General features: G+C 45.0%; 1 protein-coding gene across 2 annotated transcripts in view; it reads left to right on the forward strand.

Moving 5' to 3' along the window:
* Positions 1-15,400, forward strand: part of CASTOR2 (cytosolic arginine sensor for mTORC1 subunit 2) — a 161,764-nt gene extending 146,364 nt beyond the window's left edge. The window contains exons 9-10 of one of the 2 annotated variants that reach the window (XM_030536584.1): positions 1,564-10,106; positions 13,737-15,400. In XM_030536584.1, the coding sequence (XP_030392444.1) occupies positions 1,564-1,629 (66 nt within the window). In that variant the 3' untranslated portion in view covers positions 1,630-10,106; positions 13,737-15,400. The remainder of the gene's footprint in view (positions 1-1,563; positions 10,107-13,736) is intronic. The other variant, XM_030536585.1, reaches the window with a different exon arrangement.
* Positions 15,401-18,869: the final 3,469 nt, after the last annotated feature.

Genomic DNA, 18,869 nt, shown 5'->3' on the forward strand with positions numbered 1-18,869 from the left:
TGATGGAAGGGAAGGGAGTTGGGAGAACAGCATTAAATGTCAAAGTGCAAATTTTAAACCAAAGACACGGATGGAAAGCTGAGAGCATGAAAATAGTGCAAAGCTGCATGGTTCTGGGCTGATTTAAAGAGGATTTTGGAAGAGCAGCATGGACAACATTGCAGAAATCGAGGTGTCCGTTTGTTGTAATCAAAGGAAGAAACTCACCTCACCATCAGTAGGGGAGTAGCATTTCCTTGAAAGGATATAGGGGAAAGCCAGGAAGTTTCAAAAGACTATAGCAGGTTTCTCATCCTTCCCCACTCCCCGCTCTTTTACCCACTAATTTCATTGCAACCTAATTCCAGTCCCACTCTCCCAGCGCTAAACAAGCAGTGCAAGGCCCACTCTGGCCATTATCCTCCAGTTCTAGACAGGATATTTAATATTTCACTAGTTCCCCTCCTAAAAAAATACTATGAAGGCCTCAAAGATGCATGTACTGCTCACCAAAGCACCCACCTGTTCCTATATGTTATCCTCATTTTCTCTTCCCTCTTGTGTTTGCCGCCATCTATCATTCTCTCATGTTAGCTTAGGGCCCGATCCTGTAAGATACCCTGTGCAAATTCACTGGGCTCCCCATAGGTTTAAGGATCCATCAGCACCGGACTGGGTCTTTAGAGCGCAAACACTTTGAGACAGGGACATTGTCGCTTTCCTTGCCTGTAAAGCCCCATGCCTCTCTGTGGTGAGAGATAAGCAATAAAAACTCTAAGCCACTCAGAAATATCCCCACATTTATGTCTCCCTGCCCTTTCCAGCTCTTCTGTGAAAGTTGTATCGTTAGCTGCCTGAGGTGAGGCATAGACCATGATGATGCTGGTGGGACTACAGCCCCCTTTGGCCAGACATGGTGTAGGAACGTTGACAAGAGTTGTCAGCTGCATTCCCCTTAGGGGGTCATGACTTTTCTCTTTTCTTTCTATCCCTCATTCCTCTGCGCTGGCTGGTGCTATCAGCATCTGCTCCTCCATCTGGCAGTGCCAAGACACATGTGGTGAGAAGGAGAGTTGTCTGCAGCTGCCAGTGGAGTCACTGCTGATTGCCCAGAGGAAGTGCTTTTAAAAAAAACAGAGCGGCCAACGTGCTCTGCTCCTTGCCAGTTGACTCTGTCACTGCTGGGAAAGACTCAGGAGGGGATGTGGGGGCAACCAACCTGGAACCTAAGAAAAACCAAGTTCCTTCTTTTCCTGGGACTTCCTCAGCCCCAGTACAATGTGCAACCCCACTATCTACTGCCTCGTCATTTGTGGGTAGTGCTGAGAGCCAGCTATCAGGCTGAAACACGTAGGACAAAGCAGCTTGTTACTAAGACCACTAAAAACCAGACTAAGAATGTAAGATGGAAACATCTGTTTTGTATTAACTGTGGAGCTCAAGTATCCTGCCCAAGGTAAATACGATGTTCCCCGTGGTTCACATTAGCTTTGTGTGCTGCCTCCTTTAACTTGCCTCTCTCTCCGCAGTCACCCTTCAGTGGCTTTTACTGGAAACATTCCCTCTCTCTTTGGTTTTCCACAGGTACCTGAAGAAAATATAAATGGCGTAATCAACGCACTCCAAGTCAGCCAAGCCGAAAACCATTAGACATCTTCTGAGCTGGTTGCAGATGCTTTTTTATTATTATTCCTTTTCTCACAGTATTTCTTGAAAATCTGACTCCAAAGAGAGAAATTGAGGTGCCATGAAAAGAGACTGTGAACTGATGAGCAGAAAAGGAGCTCCAACAAGCTTTTTTTTTTTTTTCTTTCTTTCTTTCTTAAAAGTGGGAGGGCGGAGAGTTGTTATGATGGTTTCTTGACATTAGACTCCAAAGCAAAATGCTTTCTTGCTATTTTGGTGTGAAAGGAATTGCAGGTAGAGATGCAGCCTCTCATTGAAATGCAGAGGTATAGACAGGTTGCATACACAGCAGCTTTAGGGAGAGCTTCAAAGCAACACCTGAGGCGGGAGAGCTGGGTTTTTTTAGCAGAGAGCATGAAAAGCATAAAGGAAAGAAATGTGGAATTAAAAGGAAAACAACATGTTGAACTGTATTGCTCTTTCTACTAGTATCAGACTGTATAAAAATGGTAACAATCCCTTATGAGCTATGTTCAGATTGGATACTGTTTTCCTTCACAATTCAATGTTGTGAGAGAGTGGGAAAAAAACTCTTTTTTTTTTTCTTCTGCAATTCAGAATTGACTGCACAGAGAAAATTGCAGCATGGTTCTTTATTAAGAGCTGTCTTCTGCTGATATGTACTTCAGGGGCCTGTGTGAGCCATTGGAGTTATGTATATTAACTCCATTTTCCACAGTCCCCGAACATCCTCTTGCTACAATGTTGTGTCCAGGCATCCTTCCAAGCCCAAGAAAGTTTGCCATTCTCTGATGTCTGTTATCTCATGCCATCCTTTCCCTTTTCCCCGATCCCTAAACTCTTCAACACATAGGGATTGAGGATGGTTGTCATGAGACCCGCTTGCTTAACCAGCCTCGTAGATCCAGGTGATATACGCTCAAATCCACTCCCTTCCATTCCTACTGAGCCACTCTCACTCCCTGATGCTTTCCGCCACATCTCTATTCGCAAGGGTAAGGAAGCATCCGAAAGTCCTGAACTCCTGGAGGCAGCACTGGTTTTATCAGTATAACTCAGGGCTCTGTCGCCTTTCTACACCCACTCATGGCCTTCTGCATCCAAGGCTCTTGGTGAATGTGTTGCCATCCAGCAAAACAGTTGGCCAAGAACTGTGTTTTTGCCCTAACCAGGGGGTGTTGATACCCAGGCCCTTGAGGTTCTAGTTATTTCACCTGCTACCTAATTTCTTTGATGAAACATGATTCTGGCTTGGTTTGGTTTGGCTGCAAAGCTAAGTTCCAACCCAGTGGGAGTTTTTTCATTGACTTACTGGCTTTGAAGCAGGCCCTCAGTGCTGTGTATTTAGAAAAGACACCGAGTTCTACAGAAATGTGCTGAAACATTGACCTGGTTCCTTATCCCAGTATTACCAACTCTTTTGGAGGAAAGTGATGTTGGTCTTTAATACAGAGCCCTACCGCCTGCAGTCCTGCCGGGAGCTGCTTACATTTTGACAGCCCCTTGCAAAAGAAGCGATGAGCCAGTGGGAATGAAACTCAGTAGCCCAACATTTTACCTGGTGCCATGCATCTTCTTCAGCCCACTTCAGAACTGACCCACGGTCAGGACGGGGGTAAAGCCAATGGTGAGCATAGAGCAGGGAGGGCAAGCATTGCACAGGAGTCTGCAATGAATACACCTGAAATGCCGTATGTCCGCAACAACCCCTACTCTGGTGAGACTCAAGTTCTGTGAGGAGGAAAGCCACATTCAGAGATCTTGTTTTATAGGTGGGAAACTGAATTTCCCTGTATCTTTTAACCTGTTTTACCTCTCCCCTACACTTTTTTTTTTAATTAAGAAATTGTGGATTTTGTAGCTTTAGTGAGGATTTACAATCCCAGTGTAACTTGAGAGAGAACCACCTACTCAGACCTGCATCTTGCAGATTTTCTCCAGGCATCTGTTCCCAACCAGTACATATGACACACACACACACACGTGTGTGTGTGTATGTTTATGGTGCACACCTAGATACACACATGCTGCTTACTTGTCATTCAGATTACACAAGGTTTGGGGAGGACTAGGTATTAAGAGCTTGATGTCTGGTTTATCAGAAAGCTCGCTCTAGCCCTGATGTTGCAGGGCCCACAAAGTTAATGGAGGATCCTTTGGGGATTTTTTTAATCAATCTGTTGAACAGTTAATGGAACTAAAGCATCTTTAGGCAATGACACGGATATCTTTCCTTTTTAGACCTTAATTCAGTCCACCATCCCTATTTCATTAAGTGCTTCACTTTAAACGCCTGCATTGACTTAAGCACATGTTCATGGTTAAGCACGTACTTAAGTGCTTCACTGAACTAGGGCCTAAACAGAACATTTTGGTTTCCCTTTAGGCAGCTTTTCAGCCGCCCCATGGAGAACTATAGTAACTCTCGACTTTGGGGGTTAATGCTAATTACTGTTATGACACCCTGTGTCTCTGGATATTTGCTCGAAAAGCTGCTTTCCTCATGCTCTTTTGCAGCATATACACAGACTTGTTCTCAAGTTGTGTAGTGTGATTTTTTTGTTTTAAATATCCCACCTACTGAAGGACTAAAATTGGTATACAAAATAGTTCTATGGCTAAAGAGCTCAAGAGTCAAACCACAAGTCCCAACTGAAGCCTGACTGAGCTGTTGGAATGTTACGGGGGTTTGTTTCATTATTTTTCACAGTACAGATGCTGTAGGGTTTTCATCCATTGGGACAGTGGATGTGTCCCTTTGTGGGACTATGGTTTTATTTAGCGATGCATAGACTCCTTGAATGAGATCCAAACTGCCATGTACTACTTGTCATCCAAGGTTTTTGAGCAGTAGAGCTGCTGACTTTTTTGCAGTGTTGCGCTAGAAAATGTTGCTCCTCAAGGGTATTAGCTATTGGAAAACTATTATTAATTAGTTTACACACTGGAGAGCAATTTCATTTGTTACCCTCTCCGTGTGATATTGCTGCTTCCTAAGGACAAAGATGTTTATATGAAGGGATGACTTGAAATGAGCAGCAAGTTTACTGAGCCTTAACAGAAAGAGAAAAATAATGATCTTGTTATAATTGTTATTTACACTGTACACACAGGCTATTCTAGATGACAATTTTTTTTTTCCGAGGGAGAGGGCCTTAAGTTTATGATGTTTACGGATGTCTCTGGTGTGCTTTAAAACAGTCTTCACAAGGCAGGTCGATATGCGGTATAAAAATGTTAGCCTGGAAAAGTGACGTGATGTGGTATGATATTGAGTGAAGTATCTCTAAAATTGCCATAGGATTAGCTGTTTTTTTCCCCTCTCTTTTTGTCTTCATAACCCCAGAAAACCTCGATTGTTTTGGACAACTGTCTGAATAATTTGACGTGATAGCTAAGGAGCCTTTGAAGAGCCAGTGCAATAGGCAAGTTGCACCCTGATGATGAGAACTAAGCTGTAATTTACAGCTTGGGGAATCAGATTTGTGCTAACTCTGATCAAGTTAATGTGCTAAAATTAGCCAAGTAGCCAAGGCGGTGCAAGTGGCAGGATGGGCTTGCCACCGGAGTACGTATCTAGGATTTCAGCCGGGATCTTACTCAAGGCAGCTAGCCTGTCCGCTGCTTCTCCAGCTTCACTGCTCTTTGTCGCATGCTAGCTTGACCAGCGCTGAAGTGGGTGTGTCAAGCCAAGCTGGACACAACGTCTCCAGCACCAGTATAGACGTACCCTAAGAAACTAGTAAAACAACCAGGTTTGGTGCCAGGATGGCGCCTTGAACACCCTAGAACTAGTTCAAGATGTGAATGGGATCTTGATGGCTTCAGCATATCTCCCTAATTGGCTTGACCCAGGACCTCAGACCCAAATTTGGAGAGAGTTCAGATTGGGATCCTGCACTGGCCCATCTCTAGCTGGTACAAGGGCTATGCGTTGCTTGTATGTTACAGCAGCTGTTAACTCCGCAGGCTACGCTTGCTGGGTGGGGTGGTAACAAGAGGGGGATCCCCTGAACCAACATGTCAGAGCTTTGTTTAAAAAAAACCCAACCCCTTCAGAAAACTCTTTCTTTTAGCACCTGAGGAAATCCAAGTGGATGTACCTTCCTCTCAGTGCTGACCCCAAGCTACGCCACGTACTCCAGTGCTGTGCGTTTTGGAGCCCTGCTGCAGAACCCTTTCCCCTCCAGCATTGCAGAACCCTTATGCAAGGGGCCGAGCAAGGAAATTCAACACACTCTGAACGTGTTCAGGATGAGTGGAATCGCAGCAGTGGGGTAAGGAAAAGAATCCTTTCCTGGGTGTGATCTGGATTGCCACATCCATTTGGCCCTGTTGCTGCCCCTGCAGTCTTTAGCACCTGATTTTGTGCAAAAAATATATCTTTTTAAGGGTTGGGTTTTTTTAAAAAAAGCCTTGGTGTGTCTGTAAGAATCGGTGGAATTGCACTATTCCTTTAACATTACATATATGAGGGAAGAGTGGGAGAAAAGCGTGTAAGAGTGATTCTGTATTCCTTCCGGTGTTCTGCATGAATAAAACCATGGCTCTGCCTTTTACCCGCCAGGTCTGAACCTAACTGCGTGAGGCTCTCTCTGACCCTTTTGCTGTGGAGTTTTATTCAGCTGTGGTTGCTGATCCAGTTGGGTTTTTGAAGCTAACATTACCTGCATGGAATCCTCTTCATTTCCTCCTCTCCTGCTCCCACGCTGGTTCTGTTGCACAAAAATTCAACCACCACCAAAATGTTTATGCGCATCTGTTTCTAAAAGGGGGCAGGGGAGAAGCAGTTCTCAGTCTCCTTCCTTATTTCTCAGAGGCCTTTTTTTCTTAGTTACACACATCAGAGATTTATATTTCTATGTAGCAATGACTAATTTTTGTCATTTTTCTATTGGATTTCAGCTGCAGATTCTTTTTCACTGTGCAAGGGTGCGAGTGTGTGTGTGTGTGCACAGTCATATAAATGTAGCGTGTTTACAGAGAAATACTAGTATGTATCTATTGTACACATGTTTAAACACCTGTGTTTTCTGTTTTTATGGATATATACTATACATAGCATATATACTTGAGCAATATAGGTTAATATACTGTGTGCATGTGTATATTCTAGATACACACTTAGCGTGTGTATATGTAATAATTACTGTATACACATATACATTCACCATATATTTTTAATTCAAGTATATAGGCAATATGAATATTTAGATATGTTGTCTGAATTTCTCAAACATTTTTAGAAAAAGAGAAGCAGCTAATGAAGCAGTGGCTTTTTTCACTTGTAGGCAGAGACCTTTTAAAATGTCCAGGTAAAGTATCTGCAGGCTGATCTTGGTTTTGTCAGTTACAAAAACACTTCTTTCCTTTTCAGTTTGCTGTTTTGGGTGGAAGGCTTTCTAGAAAAGATTGTGTGGTTTGTTTTAATTGCTGCATTGAATTGCTTTCACAAGTAAAATGTGAAAGTTGTGTTTCAAAGTGCCTGTTCAACCCCCCGAGTCCATGTGGCGTAGAACAGGGCATCCACCCAATTGTGTGAAGAAGTGCAGGACTGGGGTCTTGATTTTATTTTATCTTTACGAGTTTATAAACAATTTTTGCTTAAAAGTAACCAGGCAGCTTTCTAATTTCAGCCTGTAGGAGGAGCACAGTCTGGAAAACTGTGAATGAAAACTTGTGACAACCTGCTGCCTTTTGAGCCTGTGTTGACTAAAAAGTCAGTCAGTTCAGTGTGAAATTCTCACAGCACTCTGTGCTAGTGCACTTGTGTTTCTTTGCTGGTGCTTGGGTTTTTTTAACTGGATTTTATCATAAAGGGTTTAGCTTCTTAGAAATAGGCAGTTTGGGGGAGATCTGGCTGCTGCTGACTTAATGGCATAACAAGTTGCTGCTAATACAGGTGTTGCTATTTATTAGAACGTTAGTGTTCATTGTCCTGATTGAAGGTTCAATGCATAATTTTATAACAGGTTGAAGTAGTAGGAGGGTTTTTTTAAAATAAGAATGAAAAATCTTGATGTGGTATTTGAAAGTTTGTTGTTCTTGCTCTCATTATCAGAATCTCCTGACTCCCTGGAGTGGTGTTTGTAAGAACCCAGATGGGAAAGGTACTCTTACCAAAAACATCAACCAGTTTTATTTCCTTGCTTCTGTAAACAGATCCTGTCTAAACCACTTTGAGCTACCAACATTTGTCTGCCCCGTAAGTGCATAATTGGATGTCCTTTTGGAGGTTTGGATGTCTGTCTTCTTGCATCCTTTAAGAAACAGGTTTGGCTTTTGAATAATCCTGGATTGTTGGTGTCTAACTCAAGATTGTTATGGGATTATCTCCTCTTTTCCTTCCTGTTGGAAGGTTTAGTTCAAGTCTCCTATTTTGTATGGGACTTTGAGGTTTCGGAATCTGTGGTAGGCCTTGTTAGAATTAGGATCATCTTAATGGAAGTGTGGTTTCAAGAGAGTGATTCTCAGGCAGCTATTTCCAATGTATCTAATTTTATTTTCCCTCCTAGTTTAGTCTGACTATTCCCAGGGGCAGCCAGAGAATGTTGTTGAACAGAGATGAACTGGGCCTTCTCCCTAACAAAGAACGTGCTGATGTCAGACCGTGCCAAGGGGATGCAAGTGAAGTCCAGCAGCAATTTACTCTTTAGGACCTGCCATACAAAACACACCGGGCTCTTCGAGGCACGTTGTAGAAGAGAAGTGTTACTGGAAGTGAGGATCCCTGGAGCCAGTGAAACCATCCTGGAGTCATTAATCAGGTTCAGTTTATCTAGAATCTTAGATTTTATTTTCTTGGCTCTTCAAGGAACATAAGGGTGTCAAGTAGGGCTCCCTAAGCATGCTGTCTCTGCAGCATGCTTTTGCTAGATAGTAACTTGGAGAGTCACCACAAACCTGGGGTCAGATTCTGATACCGTAAAACAGTCACGTTATCGTTACTCCACAAATAATAATAATAATTGAGTAGTCCCATTGAAGCCAAGGAAACTATTTGTGGTGTAAAGCGCTAATCAGCGTGAGTGATCAGCATTTGGCCCTGAAAAATGTACCATTTTTGTCGTCTTAAATCTTCCATAATACATGAGCATTTTTTGCTCCTGCAGATGTAGATGACATCTGGTGTTAATTGATAGAGCACCATTTACTTCAGTGTAGACCTGGCAACTTGTGACAGGTTGGGGGCCTGACCTGGGATCTTCCTAGTCCTTTTGGAACCCTCATGTCAATGGCAGTAGTTTCACACGCAGGTCCTGGCCCCACACTCTACCCAAGATAAATCAGAAGTGAATGCAGCTGCCAGTGTAAACCCATTGCAGGTGAGATCAGAATTTGGCCCTTGAATCAATAACCAGAATGAAAGCATGTACTGGATGGTTTTAGGTCAGGCAGTGTGTGTGTGGGGAGGATCCCTGTGGGTGATAAATGGTGTCAAGGATTTGTTTCTGACTCTACAAGGCAGGTGACGGATCTGGGCATCAGGGTTTTGCTTCTGTCTATGCAGGGCAGGTGAGGGCTCCTGGCATCAGAATGTGAGGCATTGTTGAGGAGCAAACATGGAAGATTGGTCCCTGTTGCGAGTGAGGCTGTCTCACAGTTTGCAGCAAGGAGAGGTGAGGTGAGATGCAAAACTGAACAATGCAAAAGAAATAATTTTGGTTGTATTACTCTTGTGAAAAGAACAAATATGTCTTTGGTTTAGTCACGAATCGAAGCTGAATTGCATTTTTTTTAAGACAAGCTTTCCCCTCCCCCCCAGTGGAGACCCCAGTCAGAATCAGGTTGTTTTGTCTCTCAGAGCCAGCCTTGAGGAGAGAGAATTAGCCCACCCGAAAGTGGAAACATTGAATAAATCGTTCCAATGCTGCAAACTCTTTCCCAGGAAAAGCCTCAGAGCGTCTCTGAGGTAGGATCTGGGTCACAAACTCTAGTGCCTACGCAGAGCATATTGCAGGATCAGGGCCTCAGTTAATAGCGTTACCTCAGTAGTCTTCTGACCAAAGTAGAGTGGGGGGTTGGCACACTAGTTTAGGTCATGGGACTTGAGGGGGAGGAGAGAGAGCTCCCTCAGATGGATTTGTTTTCTATCTGATTGCCCCTACTCTCTTTATCAGGTGGGGTATTTTTTTTTTGAGGGACAATCCCATCCCTCCTGCCTGTGCATTGTCTTCCTGAAAAGCAGAACCTTAAAAACAGAGTGAAGAAGGCAGAGATGTGGCAAGTAACATCTCATGCCCTGTAGGCCACGCTTTCAAGAGCGCCTCATTCAACAGCTGAGCAATGTTATGGGAATGATGGAAAATGTATGTTGGGGAGATGGCCCTGCTAGCCGCTGGAGTGATTGCGGGGGAAATCATAGACCAGCCAAGTCCAAACTTCAGCAGCTGGCCCAAACAAACATGTCTCCTAGAAGAATTCATTGACGGACAAGAAGCCATTTTCTGGGGGAGCTATATTTTTTTTTATTCTTAACGGTAAGAGAGTGTGTGTGTGTGTGTGTGTGTGTGTGTGTGTGTGCCCGCGCGTGTGTGTGTGCACGCATATGTACTGGCTGAGATTTATGGATGCCCACTTTCCATCTCTCCATGCATATATGCCTCTATAATGTGTCCATTATACAGACACATTATATTAATAGAAATCGAGCATACAGATCCCTTAGACAGTTTGCACTTCTCAGCCAGCATGTAAATGTATATGCACATGCATATGTGTGGTAGATTCTTTCAATCCTTTATTCCTGTGGACTGGTGCTAAACTAAAAATCTAGTATTTTAAAATGATCTCTGCTTTACTTTTTCCCATGCACCTTCCCCCTGCCCCCAAATCTAATCTTCATTTGGCGCATCTTAGTTTAAACCAATAAACATGTGTGCAGTATGTATGCTAATAGCCTTAAATCGGCCCCACTAGACTGTATGCCAATAGAACTGGCCATTTCCCTGTATTCAGAAAGATGATGATGGGCTCTGTTCCCATGCCACTGAAGTCAACGGAAATTTTGCCCTGAGTATGATGGCTCCCTAAGCTAGAACTGAGTTGCTGCTTGTCGGTAGTGACTGGAGAGCCGAGCTGAAACCACAGGGAGGAGAGTTGGGAGCTGAGAAGAGGGTTGGGGCCAAAAGGAGGCCGCAGTGGCTTTGCCAGCAACAGGAGAGAATTGTACGAGAGGAGCCAGAAAACACTTAGCAAAGGCAGGAGGAAGGGAGCATTCTTTTGCTCTTGTCTTTGTACATGAAAAAATAACTCTTTTACTTTAACAAGCATCAAAACCAAAGCCCATAGACTCTGTAGAGGTTACATTGGCCAGGCATGGCCATAAATCTCATAGCAAACGCTCAAGCCAAGATGCAGTGAAACTGGCTCATCTCGCCCCCCACCCTCTACTTAGAGATGCAATTCACCCCATGCACAGGGTCATCTCAAGGCTACATAGCACTTCTGATCCACTTGAAGTGACCCACAGGAGATGGACTGGCCCTGGACAAAGGGGCGAATGTCACCCTCAGTTTGTACTGTATAAGAGGCCAGTTTTCACATGGCCTCTGGTGGCTGTAGCAGGTTGGTTTTGTTCTCTCTCTCTGGTTTTGGTCTGAGTTTGTCTTTGGTCCATTTGATACGTTTTTTATCTGCCCTGAGCTCTGGGGGTAAAATGAAGCTATAGCTGAGTTTTGTACAGCTGCAAGCAGGCTGCCACTGCTTACATAGTAATACCTCAGACACAACAGTTACGATAATATCTGCTGGAGGAGTATGAATGGTTGCAAATGCTCAGGACCAGGGGCATAGCCATGGTTGTGCATAAGCATTTCTAGCTAGAACTCACCCATCTTCTTTCACTGCCTACTCAAAACGCCCATCATATGCCACTAGGGCAATATCACAAAAATGGCTTCATTCGTATTTTTGTTTCCAGTTGCTGCATTTATTGATCAGTGAAAGGCAATGTTTATGCAGTAGGGTTTTTTCAGCATTCCAGTGGGATATTGTGGGTTTGATACTAGCCTTCATCATTTACAATAATAGCTGCTTAATAATCATTCTTACCAGTTATTTTCTAATCTGAAAATGAACTAATACCAAGTTCCTAGTTCTCGTAGGCTTCAAGGGGGATGCCACTGTGCTAAAAAGAGAAACACCTCCAGCATTTCCCTCAGTCTGATTTTTATAGGGAGAGAATTGTTCTGAACAACAATGTTCTTTAAGCAAAGCATGTATGTTAGCCTATTTGCATGCTTAAAACTACGCACATGCTTAAGAGTGGATGCTGGATTGCAGGGAAAGTGGGGGGGCTTTGAATTGAGTGCATCACATGTGAATATGTACCTTCTTTAAAATGAACCCGGTCTCTCAACCTCATACACGTTATTTTCACATGAGCTTGAACGTGAGAGAGGCTATTTCCCCTCTCTTGGCTCAAGCTTTTAGGGGCATTTAACTGCTCGAAAACTCTTAATTCAGGCACTGGTTTGACAGTGGACTTGTAGCTTTTGTTTCTCCTCTGTGCTTCTCAGCCTGTTGTTGCAGCCATGTCAGTGCTGGGCCAGGCTAGCTGGAATATGTTGAACTGCCAAAACCATGGTGTGGAAATTCATCCCAGCTGTGAACAGTTGCGGGGGCTCTCTCAGCAGGTCCCCCTGGTCTATATACTTGGGAGGGTGCACGTGCTGGAAGTCAGCTGTCAAAAGGCTGAAGATGGTGTAATTACACTGGAATGTGGCCTGGTATCTTCAGTTTTTTCATTTCCCGTGATGCAGTACAAGGGAACTAAAGAGGAGCAACTTGTGGAGACCCAAAGCCGCGGGGGGCGCTCTGCCAGTCGCCGTGAGGGCAGCAGGCAGGTTGCCTTCGGCAGCATGCCTGCGGAGGGTCCGCTGGTCCCGCGGCTTTGGCGGACCTCCCGCTGGTGTGCCGCCGAATCCGCGGGACTGGGGACCTCCTGCAGGCAAGCCACGGAAGGCAGCCTGCCTGCCGTGCTTGGGGCGCCAAAATACCTAGAGCCGCCCCTTAAGAGAAGCTTCCAGTTCTTCCTTTGTACGTTAGGACCAGGTAATGTCTGCTCTGAGGTGAAGACCTAAGTTTTACTTCTGTTGTGTATTTCATTTAAAAAAAAATAACTTCCCCTCCCTCAATATCATCATCACCACTGCATCCCTCCGCGGTCGCTCGTTCTCAAATTGGCAGGTTTTGGTGACTAGAGAATGTTTTGACTGAGCAGGACTGGGCTGGCAGTTAGAACTTCAATGCTCCAAGGGCCGGATTCTCATTTACCTCGAAGTCTCTTTACGCCATTCTGGCAATGTCAAGGGAAATTTGAGTGCAGACTACATTCACGCCCACTTCAAAGCCTCTTAGTCCTGCCAGAGCAATGAAAAAAGGGGCCTTTGTATCAACGAAAATGAGACCCCTTTGCTATTCCCATCTTCCTCTGGGTTATTATTTGCTCTGACTTAGTAAAGTATACTGTAGCGTAGGGGGGAGGAGGGAGAATACATTTGTTGGTTTTGAGGTGAGGGTTGTTTTTTAAAACTTCTCTGGGGGAGGTAAGAATGTCCATTTTCCCAGTGTTTTTGATGGCCTCTTCTGAGTGCAATTCTCAAAATATTTCCCACTGCAAAGGCAATCCTTGGGCATCAGCAGATTTCGTCTAGGGCGTGGGACTACCTGCTGCTGCTATTAATAACAACATAGGTCTTAATCCTGCAATTGATGGTAGGTAGGTGACTGCTGCTATCAGTTACAGGATCTGTGGCCTTAGGCTGCAGTGCAAGAGCAGAATACTGACTGCCTCTCCTCCACTTTTGAAGTGGGTAGCAAAATTCCCATTGATTTCAGTGGGACCAGGACCCAGCCCTCTGTCCCATTGACTGTTTCTCTTCATTCATAACCCCCTGTGCGTTACCTGTAGTAACTGGAATTCACTGCGGTCATTAGAGGCACTGAGGAAGGACTAGGGACATGTTTCATGACATGCTGGATACTGTGCTGGCCTTAGATTCAGAGTCTGTGAAGGGGTAGTCTTAGAGGCTGATAGTTTGCTGGTGCTGGCTCTAATTTGGCAGCATTTACTTCCAATGCAAACTCCTTTCTCCATTATTTTTTAGGAGGTGAAACAAAACTCGGACCTCAAGCCCACAATGACAGTGTCAGACTTTAATGACACGCTCCTGTTTAGCGAATGGGCCATACCTCTCCAGTGTTCTCTAACACTACCCTTGGAGGTCATGTATTTAACGCACCAGCTCTCAATGCCGGATGCTGTAAACCTTTACTCACATGAGTAATTAACCTTGATGGCTCCAGTAGGAATAGAGGGCCAGGCCCGAGCTCCTTGGTGGGCCCAGGCCTGGTGGATGGAATTTTGAACTGTGGGGACCCTGAAATCCTGTTTCTGGGTCTGAGGCAAAGAAACCTGAGAGTGAGGCTTTGTGAAGTGGGCTTTGTGTCGGACTCTCCCAACAGCTTGATTGGCATCAGGGTCAATGTGCTTCAAACAGCTTGACCCTAGACTGCACTTGAGAACTTTCATTCGGATGGGCTGTTTTAATGGACTGACCAGGCCAATTCTTAGCTGAGCATTTTGGGACAGACTCTGGTGTGGAACTTGAGAGAACCCCCTTGCAGCCAGAGATTTATGCTAGTGTAAACTCTGTTGCAGTTAGCAGAGTTACTCCAGATTTACCCTACTGTAACTCACATCAGAATCTGGCTCTTTCCCTAGGGCCCTTTGCTGCTAATGGCCATTTTATTCATGTTTTGACTTGCTTGAACAGGGCACTGATCACTCTTTTTCTTGAATTAAAAAATCCAACCCTAGTCTGAAGTATTGGTAAGCAGACTGAAGCAGATCATAGTCAGGAGGCTGTTGTATGGCTCAGGTTTTCTGGCAAATAACCAGATCAGAACCGTGCTTGGTCCTAAGCCTTGCCGATCCTAGGACCTCCGGCCGATCACCCTTCCCACCTTGTGCTTCATTCAGCACATTTGGAAAATTGGAGATTTCAATGATGTTTATCCCAGAGACTCCTTGAACACATGGCACTTGAGCTGAACTTTCCTCTGTAACTTAATCATAAGTATCATACGTTCAGGCCCCAAATGGCATCTGAATTTCTGGCAAACGCTCCTGGTGCTGAAAGCAAAATTGTTGCTGTTATCTTACAGTGGGGTGTGAGGGGCTGAGGGTGTGAAAAGAAACATTTGGTAACACGGCTTTGTTTATTTCCATAGTGTTCTGTCTTTGCTAGTGTCATGCAGATACAGGAAGTTACAAAGCCATTACTTAATTGGAACCATCTTTCTTTTTTTTTTTAATTGAGATAAATTACGTGATGGCTTTTGTTTTTTTTAAAAAAAGCAGAAAGCAGCTAACTTAGGAGGCAGTTCACCCCTATGCAAGGGACTGAGACAACACCTGTGTTCCCTGAGACTTCAATCCTGCACAGATTGATGCACATACGCATGCTGCGTGACAGTGGGGCTGTTTGCAGCACGCAGAATTACGCCCATGTATCAGTCTTTGCTAGATTGAGGTGGAAAGGCTTCAGTCAGATTGAAATGGTTGGTAGCCCTTGTGCCAGTCCTCTGCACAGAGATGAATTTCACCCTGTCGCACTGCAACAGCAGCGAAGGATCTCGTTCTTGTACGAAGCATGGAGCTGGAAGATGGGATGGTTTTGCTTTACATGGAGACTGCACATGCTTATTTTACTTGCTGGTCTTTTGCTGAAACTCAAGATTTATTGTACTGTATGGAAAAGAGAAAAAAAACAAACAAAAAACTAAAGTTTCAAAACAAATGACAGTATATTTTGTACTCTGTAAAGTGTTAATTAAAATGGAAAAAAAAATAAGCGAAACATACGCTGTCTGCTTTTGTACTGATCAAACTGATTAAAATAAAGCAGAGCTTGGCATTGTCTTTATAAGATGTAACTCTCCTTTGTTAAGCCTTTTCTAAAAGGCAACAAATGCCAGGGAAAGAGAAGTCTGTGCTAGGTCTTATTCCAGTACCCAGCTGCTTGCATCAAATGGTGACTAGGCAGCTAAGATCCTGAACATCCTGTTTACCCCGGTACTCACACCAAGCGCCAATGACCTCTAAACAGTCGCGAGGGCCTGTTCATGTAGATCCGATTGTAGGGTCAGAGTTTAGGTGGTAGTAGGCACTGGAAGGCCACTGGCAAAATCTGGCCCTGATGGGTGTAGATGTGACTCTGCTGAACACCTGGAGGGCAGTTCCAACTCTGAAATCGAGCCCTCCATCAGGACGCCGAGTGTGCAGGGAGGGATGCCGGCATTCTTAGTGGTGCTGTCCTCCAGGTGCACTGGTGATGCAGGGCTCACTCAGCTGGAAGGTAAGCGATCCATCCCACTGTATTCTTTGAAAGGAGGAGCCTGTAAGCCTCGCGCTGTTTCTTACGCGGGGCGGATCGCAGTACTGCCTCCAACTATTGCATTGTACAAGTGTCATGAGCACCTTTTGGACCATTGTTATTTAATACTGTAGCACTTATTAATATGTGCTCGCAAACATCCCCTTGCTCTGACAGGTATCTCCCAGGCTATGGGTGTGTGTTTGCCTACACAATCACTGCCCTCTCTGCACTGGAGTCTGTGCTTTGGGAGGAAGGAGGACACCACACAAACCCAAATCTGAGCCTCAGCTTGCCAATCAGGCTCCGTGGAAGGTCTCCACCCAATAGGACCCAGGCCCATATAGATGGGCTTGCGTAGAGGTCTGGGTAAGGGGAGTTGAGGCCAGTGCTTTACCATCCAAAGATCCAAATTCCATTGATTTTCTGCCTCATTCCCTTGACTGAGGACCCCAGCTCGATGTGCTGCAGACTCCCTTAGGCTAGCTTTCATCACAGCAGCGCACAGGCCAATAGTTCTCCAGGCAACTTTTGAAGTACGCAGCTGAGGTCTCCATCCAGGGATGAAATCCAGTATGGATACGTCACCGTCCTTTAACCCCACGCCCCGGCTGGCTGCATTTGCTGTGGTCATTGGAAGGCAGTGCATTGCCTTGTTCTCACTTTGGCCTGGGTGATCTCTTCAGAGATTTGAAGACTGCGAGACGGAGTCGAGTACCATTCCCAGGTAAGAAACTGCCTTTGTTCAGGAAAACAATCATGCTCTGCACCATGTAGTGCTGTGCTTTAGTATCCTCTCTCTCGCCGAGCAATCCAGGAAATCCCCCATTACAATTTACTGTACTCAGCTAGGGTGAAGTTTTGAGGATGCTGGAGGTTCTGGTTGAAATTCACAGGAAACACAACACTCATGTCTCTGTACTGCAACGTGCTGCACAGTTGGGCGTTACAGAGTACAGGTGCAGTTGGTCCCCACTGAATAAACAGTGAAGCATTTGTAAATGGATCCTTAACGAGACGCTTTGCCTTAGTCATTTAGTGCATTTAGAACTGACAACAAAACTGTTCGGTGACGCGCCATCGCATGAGTTACATGTAATGTAAGTCCTGCTGCCTGACAGCTTTTAACTTAAAGCCTCATCCTGCATCGCTGAAGTGAATGGGAATCAGACTGAGACCTTAAGGCAAACGTTTTCAAAGTACCTGAGGTGATGTCTACACTAGTAGTGCTTCACTGGTGTGGGAATACCGTATACTATCCCAGCCCAGTGCTCCAGTGTGGATGCAGCTATGCAGGCTAAGCTGCTTTTGGTGCTCATACAGTAAAACACTGGCAGCTTTGCCAGTACAGCTGCCTCTACACTAGAGGCTTCAGCTGGCACAGCTGTGTCGGCCAGGGATCGCACCTCTTTACACCTGACCGACGTAACGATGCTGGCAGAAGTCTGTAGTGTACACCTGGCCTGAGTGATTTAGGAGCCAAAACCCCATTTTCAGAAATGACCTTGACATGTAAGTAATCCAGGTCCCACTGATTTTTCCATGGGACTTGACATGCCAGTGGCACTGCTGAAAATGGGACTTAGGCCCTTCAGCTCTATTCCCCCCTTTTACACACACCCATAGTCTCATGCGCACACATACGGGTGTGTATATGGCTATAGTTGAGTATACAATACACGTATTCGTATATGCACATATTGTGAGCACTCACAAACTTTGGCAGCAGTTAACAACTTGGTGCGGGTGGGTCGTTGCACCTAAAGCTTAGGACCAGATTTTGCCCTTTGGAAAATCTCAGTGTGTGTGTGATTTTTCTGCAGATATTTGTGCAATGCAAGAGTCGTGCGAGCTACTTGATCTGCTACTGCCTCTCATGTCACTGCGAGTGGAGGAGGTTCCTATCTGCACGTTTTGATACCTAGACCAAAGCTCATCTTTCCTCCCTCCGTGCGTGCTTAGCATTTATGTATTCATTTTCTTTCACCTCCTTGCTAAGATACCATGCCGCCTTCAGCCACAGAAGTGGCTGTTTTCCCACTGGTACTGATGAGCATGGGCCATGTGAACCGGGAACAGTGTTGTTCGACAGATCGTCCACGCTGGAGTGGAATGCCAGGATCCCAGCATCATCATCTCCTGAAGAGCATCACTCAGCGGAGGGGAATGTCGAAAACAAGTGTGGGAAAGAGGCATCTCCCCTGGAAACCTTGTCCTTCCATTCAAGGTAGAGCCGACTTAAAAAGAGACATGAGGTAAAGTTTTCAAAAGTGACTCTACGTCTCATTGGCTTTCAATAGGACAGAGGGCTGGTCTATGTGGGGAAAAGCCTGGAGTAGTTAACGCAGCTTAGCTAGTACACCCTAACCTGCACACAGACACTCTTGGGGCAGGGTAAGAGTGTCCACGTGGGGATTTAGTGTGCTTTAATTCACACCCTAGCTATCTGTGCACTAGCTTCCCCGTGTAGACAAGCCAGAAAGCTCTTACATCATATAGGACCTATTGAAAAGGTTACCCATGCAACCAACTGCCCTCTAGCAGCTAACTATCCAAGTAGGTCCAAAGGTTTTATTTGCAAAGCTGCAAGAGACCTGGATGCATCCCTCTCTGCTTGCAAGATAGCTAGCATGAGCTATTGCCTTGCAGAGCTCTTTCAGCTGCTCCTAGAATCAGACTAAGGAAATAGCAAAATTAATTCCCCATGTAAACACCCTGGTCCTAAAAGCAGCTTACCTTTTTGTTTCTAACCAATAAATTGTTCCTCATTGTATCCACAGTGAAACTTTAAAGCAGACCATAAAATATTTTGCACCAAATTCAGAGATGTCTAAGGATCTTGCAGCTGTCACAGTATGTTGT

Source organism: Gopherus evgoodei, chromosome 17 (genome assembly GCF_007399415.2).
Source record: "Gopherus evgoodei ecotype Sinaloan lineage chromosome 17, rGopEvg1_v1.p, whole genome shotgun sequence".
NCBI classification, from domain to species: Eukaryota; Metazoa; Chordata; order Testudines; family Testudinidae; genus Gopherus; species Gopherus evgoodei.